Source organism: Chenopodium quinoa, unplaced genomic scaffold (assembly GCF_001683475.1).
Source record: "Chenopodium quinoa cultivar QQ74 unplaced genomic scaffold, ASM168347v1, whole genome shotgun sequence".
Classification (NCBI taxonomy): domain Eukaryota; kingdom Viridiplantae; phylum Streptophyta; class Magnoliopsida; order Caryophyllales; family Amaranthaceae; genus Chenopodium; species Chenopodium quinoa.
This window is the reverse complement of record NW_018742864.1, coordinates 1,219,081-1,234,542: the sequence shown is the minus strand read 5'-3', so window position 1 is coordinate 1,234,542 and position 15,462 is coordinate 1,219,081. Positions and strand designations below refer to the sequence as shown.

Here is a 15,462-nt window from a genome sequence, read left to right as displayed (position 1 = left end):
AAAATAAACCTAAATCTAAGGGACAAAGCCAACCTAAAATATGTCATTTTTTTTTAGGAAAACCTAAAATGTGTCATAAATGACACTTGTCATTGGAAATGACACTTATCGAAGAAAAATTGCTTGGATTCAAACGCCTATAGCTTCTATTCTAGGAATCTTCATGGGGAGTGTGAACTATCATTAGAAATATTTTTAAGTCTGGTTTCCAACGCAATTTGAATTACTTCAATATGATCGGTAGAAATCAAGTTATGATAAAAAGAGTGAGCAAAGGTCAGATTTGACATATTGTTCATCATCATTTAAATTTGTTTCTAACTCAAATTCATTTCCGAAAGATGCATAGCGATCCTTGTGAATTCTATATCCATTCCTCATACATATAAATCTCAAAATCAACATCCACGAACATGGGATCTTCGATTAATAAACTCAATTCACCGGCTTCATCTAAATTTCATTCAAATCAACTCCAAACACTTCAAAAGTGTTCAAATGACTATGAAATCACCTGAATCATTAAAAAAAAAGCACAAACGGGGCGTAATAGAGTACAAAACAATCAACTTAGGCATTTGCGACCTAAAAAGCAACAAAAGACCCTAAAAGCAACTATAAAACTAGCATAATGTGCCTATAAATACTATATAAAAGTGATTCATCACTGCTGTTGACGGCTGCTTAGAGCCGACTCTAATATAGTTTTTTTTTTTTTTCAGAGTGACTCCAGATCTGTTTGACATGCTTCCTTCTCTTTGCTCATTGGATTCTTTGGTTGTAGCAAGGTCAACCACCTTGATATTTTTTATAGACTTCCCTTATTTGATCAAGGGTTATCTCGTTAGAAGACATTTGAAAGAAGTAAATAACTTAATTTGAAAAAAGTAAATTCATAGGGGTGAGGATTTTAATCTAGATGTAGCCCCACAGACGAGGCTAGGTTAATTCAAATTTTGTAAGATATGTGGTTATAAAGGTTGCGAAATAACTTAATTAAATCTAACAAATGTAAAAATGTGTAAAGGAAACAAGAAGACAAGAATTGGTACACAAAAAACCCAAAAAGTTAAAAATGAGGGTTTACCAAACTTTCATTATAGTAAATAAATAATAGAAGGAAAAGTATAATGATGATAGGATGTTGTGTGTTCGTCCAAGGAGGAGCCGCCTCTATACAAAACAAGCTAGTTTTCTACTAGCCGTTGGAGTGCGGAGTGAAGATTGGGAAGAGTTTCTTGATTTCGGCCAATTTCATTCACCCTTAGGAAATTTGTTATTCCCATACTTATTTTTTTTAACAGAGTTTTGTGAGACAGGACGTAGATTTGACCTTGAATAATTATCTTTCCTAAGAAATCGGGAATCCGTTGTTGCCTTTGTCGCTAACAATGACTTCTATTGGTGACGATACAATATGTTGTCGACTCGTTCCTTTGTTACACTCACTTAAATTACCTATAGAGAGCAATCTAGCTATCCTTAATTTAAAATAACTATCCTAACAGGACTTGCTTTACATTCATAAAACATCCCAGGTTAAGTAGAAAGCACATTTCAGACCTTGTACAATGACTCATTTTGAGTATAATTGATAAAGTAGGAAGAGTTGCTCTCCCTTGTCTCTCTCCATTGTTAACTCAGTTAAGCCTCATAATTTTACCCCTTCTTCATTTGCTTCTTAATATTGTGACATTTCTATGATGTGTCTTAGGAACCTTTTTAATACGGTCCCTTGCTAGCTCCCGTTCATAGTTTTGCTACATATGATACACGAGGAATCTTTTGTGGTGGTCCAGCCCGTTGTCACTTACATCCCATTTTTCTACTGTCGTCAACCGACTATATTTGAAAATTTGCCCTTAATAGATATTGAGTCTACATGATTATACTTTTTTTGACATGAAATCACAAAAAGTAATCAAAGCAAATTAGGTGTAATAGTGCACAAAGTCAAACCAAGTCATTTACAATGGATGAACTACTACCTCTGTCCCATAATACTTGGGACCTTAGGATGGACACGTAGATTAAGAAAATCACAAGTGGTTCTTTTTAGAAAAAATTACTTTTAATAAACCAACCTTTGCTCCATTCTCCAAAAATAAACCAACTTTTGGATTATTTCAGATTTTTTTATTGGTTTATTTTTTAATTTACAATTTTTCTTTAAAAAAAAAATCACCCAACTTCTTTCTCTCTCCTCTCTTTCTCCAATATCCATGACCACCTCCTTCCTCCTTCACTACCACCTTACCTACCCTGCCACTTACCCACCAACAATACACAACAACCACCATGAATCTGGCCCCAAATCCCCATCCCATCCACCTCCATTTTCGTCACCCCCACCACAAACCCACAACAACCACCATGAATCTGACACTTACCCACCGCGTGTTTCTCGCTCCTCCCCCACCACCATTGTTGTCAAAATTGCCCTCACGCTATTCTCCCTCATCCTCCTCCTTCCAAAGTACAACCACCACCTCCACGCCGCCTCTTACCTCATGCACCCCTTCTCTTTATCACTGCTTTGTCTCTTTTTTTTTCTTTTTTTTTTTTTTCGTGTGTGTGTGTTTCAATTCTTCACCACCATTAAAGCTCTCAAGTGTGAGGTTTTGATGGTTAAATTTAATTACCAAAACTCTAGATCTAGAGTTTTTATTGTTAAATTTAACCAAATAAAACCATAATTGAAAGTTTGAAAGGTAAGTTTGGGGTTTAAAAGTTTAAGGGTGGTCCGTGGTGAGTAAGGGTGGTGTTGACAGATTTTGATGGGTGCAGGGTGGTTGTTTGTTGTTCGTTGTGGATGGGGGTGGTGGATGGTGGGAGTTTTGATGGTGGCGAGCTGAAGTTTGTGATGTTCTTATGTTTTGGTGGGTGAGTGGTGGAAGAGGCGGTGGTAACGAGCTAGTCATTGCGTGACTGCTGCCGATTGGTGGGTGTTTGTGTGGCGGCAGGTGCTGTGTTTAGTGATGATGGTGTCTTGAGTGGTGATGTTGGTGTGTTGAGGTGGTTGTAGGTGCTATTAATGGTGGCCAAAGGTGTATGTGGTGGTTGTTTTTGGTATAAGGTGGTTAAGGGTGGTCAAAACGAAAAAAAAGGAAATAAAAAAATTTGACCTGATGCTTAGGTAGCAAGTCATTTGGGTATGATATGGGAAGATAGGGGTAAAAGGTTGGATTATTCTGGAATAATCCAAAGGTTGGTTTATGTTGGGAGAATGGAGTAAAGGTTGGTTTATTAAAAGTAATTTTTCTTCTTTTTAAAGCATTTGTTTATTGTATAAAAAAATCTCTTTTGTATTTTTATATTACAAGAAAACAACAAGTGATGTGGGAATAGAGTAGGTGAGGACAGAGAAAATGTGAAAAAATATTTATTTATTAGTGGTTTCATTCTATATTTAGTACGTCAACGTGTTAAGAATTGTTTGACAGATGAAAAATGGAAACTGTGTCAAGTCTTATGAAATGAATAGAGTATGATTTTTGTTGTTTTTATTTTTTTTTAAAAAAAACCATTATTTTTGTTAGAATTGAATAAAATAAAAGTTGCCGTCAAAGTGACCTACACCCTGAAGTTGAATCCTCGGCCGATAATCTCCCAGTCATGCATTCAAATATAAACATGCAAGTAAAGTACGAAAAAATGAAATAAATATTAAATAAAAATAAAAATAAAAATTGTATTAAAAAAAAGTAAATAAAGGTACACAAATTAAATCTCCCAAACATTCTCCCAATTTCCCAAACCCTTTACAACAACAATGGCACATATCCTTGTTCGACCTTTCGACTGACCCGAAAACCCTAATTCCCAAATTCTCAAATCTCATCCATTTTCTCTGTCTTCAATCACCCCAAAATTCTTCTCAAAAATTCAAGCACAATCGCAATTAATTTAATCCCTGTTTTACTTTTTCCGATTTTGATTCGATTCAATTCAATTCTGTTGGATTTGATGGGGCGAAATTCTTCAGCTTCAACATCTCTTGCGCCGGGTTTTCGATTTCACCCGACAGATGAAGAACTGGTATGGTATTATCTGAGGCGTAAGGTTAGCGGCAAACCCTTTCGTGTCGATGCGATCTCTGAAATCGATATTTACAAAGTAGAACCCTCTGATCTTCCAGGTTACCCATTTCTCGAATCTCTTAATTGCTTCTATGTTTGTAATAAATCACCAAAATCATAGAATTTCATAATTTTGGGCATTAATTTCTGAATTTCGTAATTTAGTCCATTATTGATTGATAAATGATTGTTTTGATGATTTGATTAGTTATTTTTGGGTTCCTTTGAATATTTTAAGGTTATATTTATTGATTTTATTAGGATTGTCGAAGTTGAAGAGTAGAGATCTAGAGTGGTATTTTTTTAGTGCACTGGATAGGAAATATGGTAATGGATTGAGGACGAACCGAGCGACGAATGAGGGTTATTGGAAAACAACCGGGAAAGATAGGCCTGTTTACCATAAGTCTCGGGTTGTTGGGATGAAAAAAACGCTGGTTTATCATAAAGGTAGAGCTCCACGCGGCGAGCGGACCAATTGGGTAATGCATGAATACAAACTCAATGATGATGTGCTAGAGAAGGCTGGTCATATGCCGGTGAGGATATATGTTTGCTTGAATTTGATTAATGGGTTGGTTTGTTTCTTTATTATTAATTTATATGTTTTAGTATATGAAATGCACTATGGTGTATTGATATATTGTTTACTGCTGGCAGGAAGGGTTTGTTTTGTGCAGAGTGTTTCAGAAAAGTGGAACAGGACCGAAGAATGGGGAGAAGTATGGAGCGCCACTCGTGGAGGAAGAGTGGGAAGATGACAGTTTGGAAGATGTGGTGCCTGCCGAGGTGTCTTTTGAAGATCCCTATGTTGATGATGATGCATACATTGAACAGAATGATCTAGAACAGGTTTGTCTTTTATCTACTATTTTGTCTTTTTGGTCGGATTTTTTCACTAAGAATGTTTAGGAACTTACAGAGTAATTTGTTTTGATGCCCTATCAATACTTTTAAGATAGCTACTTAGCTTTTATTTTGGTGCTCAAAGGACTTGTTTTGACAATCTATTCTTTGACAACGGAGAATATCTGCTTTTTTGGGTACACAGTCAGCAAGTGAACATTCGCTAACATGAAGATACCCGATAAATCTTTATTTGAAAGAAGTTCTCTCTGGAGGATCTAACTATTTTGTTGCTATGCTTATTAGTTGCCTGCTATTTGTGAAACTATGTCATGACAAATCTTGTGGTATAACTGTACCTGCTTTATTTGATTGGTAGGATTTTCTGATTTTGATGGTATTGCGAGCTTTGTCCATGTCTCTTTTGTTTGATGGCTGCGGCTGAATTGACTTGATTTCATGCAAAGCGCATAGATTTTACTTTTTTGCTGTTTACATTTAATTTTTAATATATGGTCACGAAGTCATGATTTTGTTTTTTTGGATAGAAATATGGTCATTTTTGGATAGAGGTACGGCCAATAGTTAATACTGAGCTGTTCTGAATTTTAAAAATGTTTTCTTTTTGTAATGGCATTGCTGTTTGCAAGAGTTTTGACATCGCTAGTGCCAGGTTGTTGATTGCCAACTTCCAGCAAATGTTCCCTTTCCTGTCAGCTTCAACCCTGTTGATAGCAACTACTATCTTGAATGTTCCCAGAATGTGACTGGAGCTGAACAAGCTTCCGTTGTTGAGGAGTCTGAAGGTAAGTGTGGTTTGCAGGTTCTGGATGACCAGGAGTTTTATGATCTTGGGCAAGATGAGAACACTGCATTTCTTGTGAAAAATGAGCATATGGCTCAACCAAATGACTTGAGTAACCAGGCTCCTGGCGATTTGCTGGATGATCTACTCTCTGGTAATGCACCCCCCAAGGATGGGCTTTTTCTGGATGCTGTTGACTTTCTAGAACCTGTTCAAGAAGATATCCATGATTTTGATGTTCTTGGATCATATCTGGAAGATGATTTTGATATTGGACCATATCTTATTTTTGATTCTTCTCCAGAACAGATCGGTATTGATGCTGATCAAAGTTTCTCCTTCAAACAGGTAAGCAATGCTGCTTAAACTTAACTGTACGTTAATAGATTATTATTTGCAAGCTCTAACTGTTTATTGTTCTGCAGAATATGATGGATACAACTTGGCAAGTTCCTTCAGGAAGTCAACTAAACGAAACAGGTGATGTTGATGACGTTGCATCATCTTCCAAGGCTAAGCCATCTAAGACTGGTGCGAAACTGTGGATATTGCTTTTATATGGCTCTGTTTTTTAATCCTGCATTCTAATATTCATTAATTTCTGCTGTTTTTCCTGTGCTGATTTTCTCTCATCTAAATGTTTTTGGTGAATGTTGTTGTGCAGATATCCAATATCCTTTCCTGAGTCAGGCAAACCGATTTTTGGGGAATATCCCTGCTCCACCAGCATTTGCTTCAGAATTGCCTTCCAAGGACGTGGCTGCACGTTTGAGCGCTGCAGTGCAGGCTTCTACCACCCCGAATGTGACTGCTGGTATGATCAGAATAAGGGACTTGCCTATTGGGGTCATCAGAAGTGGACTGGCAGGACTACATTGGTCCTTTGACAAGACTGGTAATGTCAATGTTCTCCTTTCCTTTGACCTTCCTGAGGCTGTGAACCCTGTGGGACTAGAATCATTGACGGGCTTGTTGTCGAGAAAGATTTCTACAGCAAGTTCTCACGGATGGTTAAGCTTTATGTTTTTCCTGTTCTTTGCTTTTGCTGCAAGCGTCAAAGTTGGTTTATACATCTATGCAAAGTAACAGCAATTTTCCAGCAGAATTAGAAAAAAGAGAATTATGCTTTGGTCTTTATATTTTAGACTTCGGGTTACCCTTAATTTTATATACTTTTGCCTTAATGGCCTAATGTAGAGTAAAGATTGATACTCTCAGTTCTTTTATACTGTTTCCTTTTGACACATTCTAGTTTATCCTTGATTTAGTAGCTGTCATGTGGTAAAACACGGTGTATAAATCTGCAGACTGCAGCTAATATTAATAGCTACCATGTCTCATGCTAATGTGAATTTTAAAAATTCATATAATAATTCATATAATAATTAGGTGTTTGTGTTAATTCATTTTATGAGGTATTCGAGTTGATTGATGTAAATTCTACGTAGTAGAAAGGTCCTTGTACGTAACACCTCATGTAGACACCTAAGATTGTCTCCCCAAAATCAAACCCGATGAACAACCTTTTACCGCCATTATTGGTCGGCTTGAGTATTTAATCTTTGGAGTGTTTAAATCCATGTTTCCATTCAATACATTTTATAAACCAATCCAACTCATAATTCATTCCCTTAAACCATAACTTACTATTAACTTTTCGTGTTCACATAACAAAACCGAGAGAAACTGATTTTGTGGCCTTATAATTTTGATCCAATTATTATTTGGTTGGATAGGACTTGAAATAAGCTTTCCAACAATATATCATAAGCGCAATTCCGATTTAAAACGAAGAAGATATGAGCAAAATATTAAACTCGGCCCAAAATTGATATCCTTTCAGTAAAACGGTCATATCTTAAATTTTACACATGATTTTGACCTGATTCCAATAGGGTTGGCAAGTAGACTTGATAAGCTTTCCAATGATATATTATTTGCCTTATTCCGAGTTACGGATCAAAAGTTATCATGGTTTTAAAAACGCTTAAAAATTGGAATTACTGCGCACAATGTTAAAACACCGTGTCACGGCAAATCTGACGTGGCACGGTGCCTGGTGCCGAAGTGCCGTGCCACGGGAAATCTCGCCGCGTCACGACATATTTTCCCGTGCCACGGTGCCCATGCCGTGACACCGGATTGTTCCGTGTTTTCTCCGCGTAATTTCTTCACGCGTTTTTAGTTTCCGTAGGCTAATACTTTCCCGTGTCACTCCAAGTCTCCCCGCGTCACACTAAAGTATACCGTGTCACGACATAGTTTGCCGTGTCGCGACAGTGTTTTTTTAGGGTTTTTATCTTTTTAGGGTTCCGCGTGTTCCCCCTGCTCATTTATCCCTATAAAAAGCCCCTTCCTTTCTACAGTTCGGGGCACCAAATCATTCTCTCTTCCTCTCTATTACACCAAAAATCACTCCTCTCTCTCTCTCTCTCTCATACTCTAAGCCTTAAACATATATTCCTAATTACACCATTCTACCCTTAAGCACTCCAAGGAGTCCATATATACTCGACCCGAGTAACCGTCCTTAAACCAAAACGTGAAAGGTATAATTGATTGAGGGTTTGGACCAACCAAATCAACTCTACATTTATTTAATTTAATTTCCATTTGATTTATATTTTTTTTATTGAAGTTACTAACAATTTATTCATGATGTAGCAATTTAAAGGAACGCGCGGAATGTGAGTAATTAATTAATTTAATTACTTATTTTATTTTAATATTGCTATTATCATGATTAGGTTTATTTATATTTGATTTGACTTACGATATTATTGTTAAATTGCTTCCAATATTAATGTTGATTTTACTATATTTATTGATCACCATATTGCATGTTTAAAGGGAATATGTAATTGCAAATCACGCCTAATAAGATAATTTGGACAACTGGTTTAAGATCCTTTTTAATCTTGTTATTAAATCAAGTGATCACTAATATTTTAGAATTATATGTTGCATTAATATTCAACCAATTTAGCATAATAATAGTTTGGAGCAAATTGAATTTTTGTTTGTATGCCTTTGATATCGCAAGAATCACTTTTCATTATAAGAATCGAGTAGAGGCCAATACGGGCGAATGTGACTCTATGACTCACTTCGTACCATCATCCCCGATCCTCCTTTGTGGTTCCGAACCATATGGAGTTAGTAATCCCATGGATTATGAATGGGGTGTAACCTTCACGGGTCAATTGTTGCCTATCGTTGTCCCTTTATTCGTGGTTACCTTTTATGATCCGTGAATGGTTTACCAGTTCCTTAAAAACTTGTTGGCAGCTCTCTACTTTCCTTGTCTCTAATCGTATAATGTCAATTCCCACTGCCTATGAGTGCCAAGCATATTCACAACATGCTAACGTAGGCGCACTTTAAACGACGCCTACACCTTCCAACTTCTACGGAGTTTTAATTGTGCTAATTTTGTTCGGGGGTAATACAAATTATAAGGCTGATATATCAACCTTTAATTTTGGGACTTGTTATTCATCGCCCGCAAATCTCTACATAAAGCCCACATTTTATAAGTTTTTGACAAATTTGCCCTTTTTATAATTTTAACGGAAGATAAATTTTTCCCACTAAAAAAATGTGGAGCAGCACCGGATCGCCGAGGATCACCGGAGAATCGCCGTCGTCATCGGAAAACGAGGTTCGTAACGCATCGTAAGGACGAAATGGTGGCTGGCGCCTAGCCAAAAGGCCATGCCGTGGTTGTGGCGCCTAGCCAGGACGCCGCCACCGTGGTCACGGCGCCTGGTGGAGAAGCCTCGACCATAGTAGTGGCGCGTGGCCAGGACGCCGCAGCCACGGCCAAGGCGCCTGGCCACCACGCCGCCACCATGGCGGCGGCGTCCTGACCAGGCGCCCCGGCCGTGGCTCCGGCGTCCTGGCCAGGCGCCAGTAGGGGAATATTTTTTTTTTATTTTTTTATTTTTATTTTTTAATTTAATCCCCTTTTTTTTTTTTTTTGTTTGTTTTTGTTAATTTAATCTTAATGTAATTATATTTATACGTTATATGTTATTGTTACAGGATTATGGTGGAGACGGAAATGATTACAGTGGGATTTTTGTACATGATGGCCTGTTCGAAGATGCTCAACAAGCGATTGATTGGGCAAAACAGGTTGCAATTAGATCAGGCTTTTGTTTAGTAGTAGCAACTCATAAATCTCAACGGGATGGTAGAATGGATCGCATTTTGAGATGCGACCGTTATCGCAAAAGAGAAGAACGAGATTTCAGTAAAGCGATTCGGTTTGACTCAAAGCGGAAAGGTTGTGGGTGTCAGTTCCGAGTTAAGGTTCGACAACATCTACAAGTGTGCAGTCATGCATTTCGGCCTTGGTTTACATAGTCGAGCCTATTATCCATGTACAACGGTTCTGCCCTGGTGTTCGCGCGAGACCGTCACCATACCGGTAAGGGACGTTGCTATTGGATTTCTTGGGCCGTCAATACTATGTCATTTCTATGTGTTCATTTTTAAAAGATAATGTTTCATTTTAAAAACTAACAACAATAATTTCAAATATTACAAACTAAAAAGATAATATTGAATTTTAAAAACTAAGAACAATAATTTCAAATATTACAAACTAAAAATATAATGTCTAATTTCAAATATCAGTAATCCCTCTGTGACGCCCACTGCCACTGCTCAAGGGTCCGTTCCAGATCGTCAATAACAGCTCTGCCTGATGCACTCGTCATGCAGTCCCTTTCCTCAAAAAGTCGGTGTCCCAACTGCATAATCTTGCCCATCCACTACACAAAACAAAAAACATGAAACGACGTATTATACATATATATATTAAAATAAGAGAACAACAAATAAAAGATGAGACGTACCGCATAAGAGGCAGTGGCAGGTGGCACATCGTCATCATCTGCGTCGTCGATGTCTTTGATCAACCTCGGGTGCGAGTGCCGGATGTACCATTCCATGTAGTGCTGGTCACACATGGCAGTCACCCCACTTGGCGGCCGCTGCAGCTCCGCCGTCCATAGGCGGGCAACCATCGAAAACTGCTCCCACATGGATATCATGTTTGACGGCCATTGGACGACGTACTCCTTCGACGACGCAGATCGTACCGCCTTACTGGGCCATGCCGGTGGAGGTGGGACAACTTGGACAAATCCAAGCTGGCGAAGACAGCGCTGCGGCATGTACGCCTCTACGATCTCGCGATACTGAATCAGTCCAGTGTAGAGGGTCCTGGGTACCCTATTACTAGGGTTCTGGCCGAAAGGCATCCAGTTCACCTGCACATTATTTAAAATCAGTAACAGTCATAAAATAAAGCATCAGATTGTAAAAGTAGAAATAATTTAATCACTGTACCTCTAAGGGGGACATCCTGTCAAGCGATAACCGTATGGAGCGCAGGCGGTCAACGGACTTCTTCTCGACACGCGGACTCCACGCACAGGCACGTGGCTGGCCATCACCAATGGGAACCGGGTCGCGGTGTGGTCGAAACGCAGGAAAATATTCGTATATCCAGGTCTGTAACAACGTCAGACATCCAGTGATACCTGCTGCATCAGCCCGGCTCGAGAATCCTAACTGGCGATACAGATACGCCAGCGTAGCCGACCCCCAAGAAAACTGGCCTACTCTGTCGGGCTCACACGCGTAACTATGTCGCGTGGCCTGAGCTTGTTCCCGCTCTTATCCGGAAACAAGGTACACCCGAGAAGAAGAAAAACATATGCAGCCAGCTGTGTGTCCTGCGTCCTACGTGCCGTAGGGTGCAAACATCGCTGCAAGACGGCTGCGATCTTAACGCCGCCGTGATCCCACACACCAAGTGCCGATGTGTACAGCGCAGCCCTATCCACCGCCAACAGCTCCGCTAGTAAATCTGCCTGATCCGCATCAGTGACGACAGATGCTCGGTTTCCCTCCACGGGAATCCCAAGGATGGCCTCGACGTCATGCAACATGATCGTCATCTCACCGAACGGAAGGTGGAACGAGTTCGTATCCGGCTGCCATCGCTCAACGAAAGCCGTGATCAGCGTCCAGTCAATCCTGTCGTGCATGGTGGCAGGAAGGTGACTGACTCTAGTGGCCCTCAATCGCCCGACCATCTCGCTCTCCTCCGGCCAAGCATCAGCCCAGCTACACAAAAACCTACAAGTCTTTTCCCGGGTTTGGCATTTCAAAATGCCTGTATCCAAAGCCCTCTCCTGGTCCTCCCAAATACGGGTAGCGATGTGTCCTAAAAAGCTAGGAATCACACTCCCGTCTATAGGTCCCCCGGCCACCTCACCCCTCACCATCCAAGAATCATTAACGACCCTCGACCGTTTTCTGCTACCCGCAGACACAGTGGACGCAGATGATGTGCCAGATCTACTAACAAACCTACCATCTCGACCCTTACGCACATCTACCCTATGCGTCTCATACGTATCATCAAGCCTCTGACTGAATGGACCGTAATCATCATATGGTCCACTCTGATCGTCGACATCCTCATCTGCATCATCCTCGTCCTCGACCTCCTCCTCCTCCTCCTCATCATCATCATCATCATCTTGATCGTCCGCAGAACAGTGCACCCGTTCTCTGCGGGCCGAGGCCGAAATACCACGGGATCTAACGTGTCTGGGCCCCGAGCTCTCCATTGAGTAGATCGTACTCCTCACGACGTCAATACTCTTCCCCGCACCAGGTCTAAATTGCGATGCCTAACTCCAAGTAAATAACGAAACATAATAACGAAAACAAATTAAAAAAAGTCGAAAATAAACACAAAAGCAAATAAACAAGTCACGGAAATAAAATTATAAACATAAAAAATATAAAATTAAAACAAATAAAAAAACAAAATTTAAAAAAAAAAAGATTGAAAAAAAGGGAACATACAATTTAAAAAAAAGAAAAACAAATTTTTTTAAAAAAAAAAAAAAAAATCGAAAATAAAATTTAAAATTAAAAAAAACAAAAAAATTTTTTTTTAAAAAAAAAGAACGAGGCGCCTAGGCAAGACGCCCGTACGGTGGTGGCGGCGCCTAGCCCAGACGCCACTACCACGGCCGTGGCGCCTAGCCTCTGCGCCGCCGCCGTGGTAGTGGCGTCTGGGCTAGGCGCCGCAACCACCGTACGGGCGTCTTGCCTAGGCGCTTCCTCCGTGGTGGTGGCGTCTCGCCTTGGCGCCCCACCGTCGCCGGAGGTTTTTTTTTTAAAAAATAATTACAAAAATTAAAAAAATTACCTTCTGGCCGGCAAACCGCCTTCCGCCCACCGCCGGTGCCGCCACTTCCTTGCCGGGCCGCCTCGACATAGCTCTGGAAATAATTTAGAGAGAGAAAGTGGAAGTAGAGAGTAGAGAGAGAAATTGTGTGTTTTTTAGTATGAGGGCAAAAGTGTCATTTCACTCTTATTTTGTGGGCTTTATGTAGGAATTTGCGGGCGATGTTTAACAGTTCACTTAATTTTAAGGGAAGACCGCTATTTGAAGCATTGGTTTACCCTAAAAACACTATCTAAAATCACTATTTGAAGTAGTGGTTTTTCCTTAAAATTGAACTTTGATATAGAAAGTTCATGTCAGCCTAATTAACTAGCTTTTTTGAGTAGTGCTCATGCGTTCTCCTAGTGACCTTTGATTTTGCGGCGTACTATGCAAGTTTACAGCACACAACTGTGGAATTTTAAGACTAGCTAAGATTTTGGATATCTTTTTGCCACGATATGTCATCAATATTGTCCACGTTAGTGGGAATAGAGAAAAGAGTTCGGCAATTTTAATTTGCTTGAAGGTGATCTATTTGATGTACTTGGAATTACCTGGTTTTAGATAAAGATAAACTCAACATTATACTGTGAATTTAGGTTGTTACGTTGGTTTTAGTTTTGTCGATGAAAAAATTAGTCATAAATCAAACCAGATGTTAACTGATTTTATTCGGGTTAATCAGGTCATATTGGCTTTGGGTCAAACTAGTCCAAGGTGTATAATTCCTCCATTTTCCTAAGGTTGTGACACTTTTCATTTCACAAGTGCTAATGTTATAATTTTATCATTAACATCTTTAACTATCAATATCTCCCGTTTTTATTACTTGTAACTTTCATAGGGATTGCGGACTCCTAAGCAAAAGATCATAAGCATGATTGCTGAAAAATAAGGATATATACTTAAGCATTAATTACCCCCCTTAAAAAAAACATATTCAACTAAATTTAAAATACATAACCCACCATCAAACACCACCACCTACAACCGAACCCACCAAGACACACAGAAACCGCCACCACCGCCTACCTGAACCACCACCTACCACCGAACCTAAAAACACCACCTACCGCCACTCCTAGCACCACCACCTACTGCAACTCCCAGCACCACCACCTACCATAGAACCCAGGACCTAGTACCGACGTACCTAGAAACGCCAAACCCATCACCGACGAACCTAGCAACCATCGAACCCAGCACCGCCGAACCCAGCAACCCCGAACCCCCTAACCTACGAACCAAGCAACCGTCGACGACCACCCAACACCCACAGACCCCAGCTTCTGTATTTTTTGGAAATTTTGCAAAAGACCACCAATTTTAAAAAATTTTGTTACGACTTACCACCAGTTCAATGTAAAACAATTGTTAATTCGGCTAAAAAAGTGGTAATTTGATCATTTTTATGAACAACACGGTGACACACATGTCAAAATACAAATTTGACCATTTTTTTAATTATCAATTTGTAAAGGTCATAAAAATTAAGAAAATTCTTAGTGGTGATCCTATACTTTTACTACAGTGAATTATTAGCTCTCCATTTTTATTTTAGTTTTTTTTTTTATTTATACAAAGTGACCAAAATAAGATAAATAAAAAAACCTTTACGTAAAAATTAGAGATGGCAAAAACTAACAGGACATGACACAAACTAAACACAAAAAAATTGGGTTAGTAACAAGGGTTTTGAACACATTTAATTAAACGAGTCAATACAACACGACACGTTTAATTAAACAGGTTGGGTTAGTGTTGAAATTCTCAAAACGGAATTAACACAACCCAACCCACATAATATAAAAACCCAATAATTTATTGAATTATTGATAAATATATTGAATAAGACTAATATTTTCCAATTCAACACGACAACAAGACACTAACCGAATACGAAAAAAGCGGGTTAGTGGTAAGGATTTTCGACACGTTTAATCAATAGGATAAACATGACACGATTAATAAATAGGTCAGGTAAGTGTTGACCTTCCCCACCCGTGTAATTTCAAACACGAAAACAAACACAACACGATTGCCAAGTCTAGCAAAAATTTACTAGATTAGATCTTAGAAAAAAAAAAAACTTACCTATCTACAACCACCTACCATGCCACCACTCCCTTTCTTACTTTCGCCTAGCTACCACCAACCCCCTTACCAAACCATTACCTTTTTCGTCATCTTTCCAAGCATGTGGACAATTTTTCCACTATGAATACATGTTGTCAATGCTCCCCAACAACCAAGAAGTCCACGAACAATACTTTTATGAAGAAGCCATTCCACATCCGTGAGTGTTGCCCTCCTCTGGAATTCTTGTCCAAAATTTGAGAGAACCCCTTCAAAAAAGTGTCCAAGACACTCTCTAGTTGTACTTGCCGCAATTTTGAAGTATTAGTCAACCGTATCGGCTACTCAACCATAAGCTAACATCCTCATAGCTGCAATGCATTTTTATAATGCAA

At 39.3% G+C, this 15,462-nt stretch overlaps 2 protein-coding genes across 2 annotated transcripts; one reads left to right on the top strand and one right to left on the bottom strand.

The window, feature by feature from the left end:
- Window positions 1–3,375: 3,375 nt before the first annotated feature.
- On the top strand, window positions 3,376–7,132 carry LOC110726179 (NAC domain-containing protein 78-like). Its single transcript, XM_021905636.1, has 6 exons — window positions 3,376–4,138; window positions 4,341–4,618; window positions 4,740–4,931; window positions 5,599–6,078; window positions 6,156–6,261; window positions 6,395–7,132. The coding sequence occupies exons 1-6, from the start codon at window positions 3,967–3,969 to the stop codon at window positions 6,814–6,816; spliced, it is 1,650 nt and encodes a 549-aa protein (XP_021761328.1). The 5' UTR covers window positions 3,376–3,966; the 3' UTR covers window positions 6,817–7,132.
- A 3,206-nt stretch (window positions 7,133–10,338) lies between these two features.
- On the bottom strand, window positions 10,339–11,306 carry LOC110726158. The gene is made up of 3 exons (XM_021905622.1): window positions 11,089–11,306; window positions 10,593–11,009; window positions 10,339–10,508 (listed from the first exon to the last, which is right to left on the bottom strand). The coding sequence occupies exons 1-3, from the start codon at window positions 11,101–11,103 to the stop codon at window positions 10,368–10,370; spliced, it is 573 nt and encodes a 190-aa protein (XP_021761314.1). The 5' UTR covers window positions 11,104–11,306; the 3' UTR covers window positions 10,339–10,367.
- Between the last annotated feature and the right edge of the window lie 4,156 nt (window positions 11,307–15,462).

Excerpts from the sequence above, each read along its gene's own strand:
- LOC110726179 (XM_021905636.1), top strand. The coding sequence starts at position 3,967 with ATGGGGCGAAATTCTTCAGCTTCAACATCTCTTGCGCCGGGTTTTCGA. Across the intron at positions 4,932-5,598 it reads AACAGAATGATCTAGAACAG|GTTGTTGATTGCCAACTTCC; the intron begins GTTTGTCTTTTA and ends CGCTAGTGCCAG. Across the intron at positions 6,262-6,394 it reads GGCTAAGCCATCTAAGACTG|ATATCCAATATCCTTTCCTG; the intron begins GTGCGAAACTGT and ends GTTGTTGTGCAG.
- LOC110726158 (XM_021905622.1), bottom strand. Across the intron at positions 10,509-10,592 it reads CTGCCACTGCCTCTTATGCG|TGGATGGGCAAGATTATGCA; the intron begins GTACGTCTCATC and ends TGTTTTGTGTAG.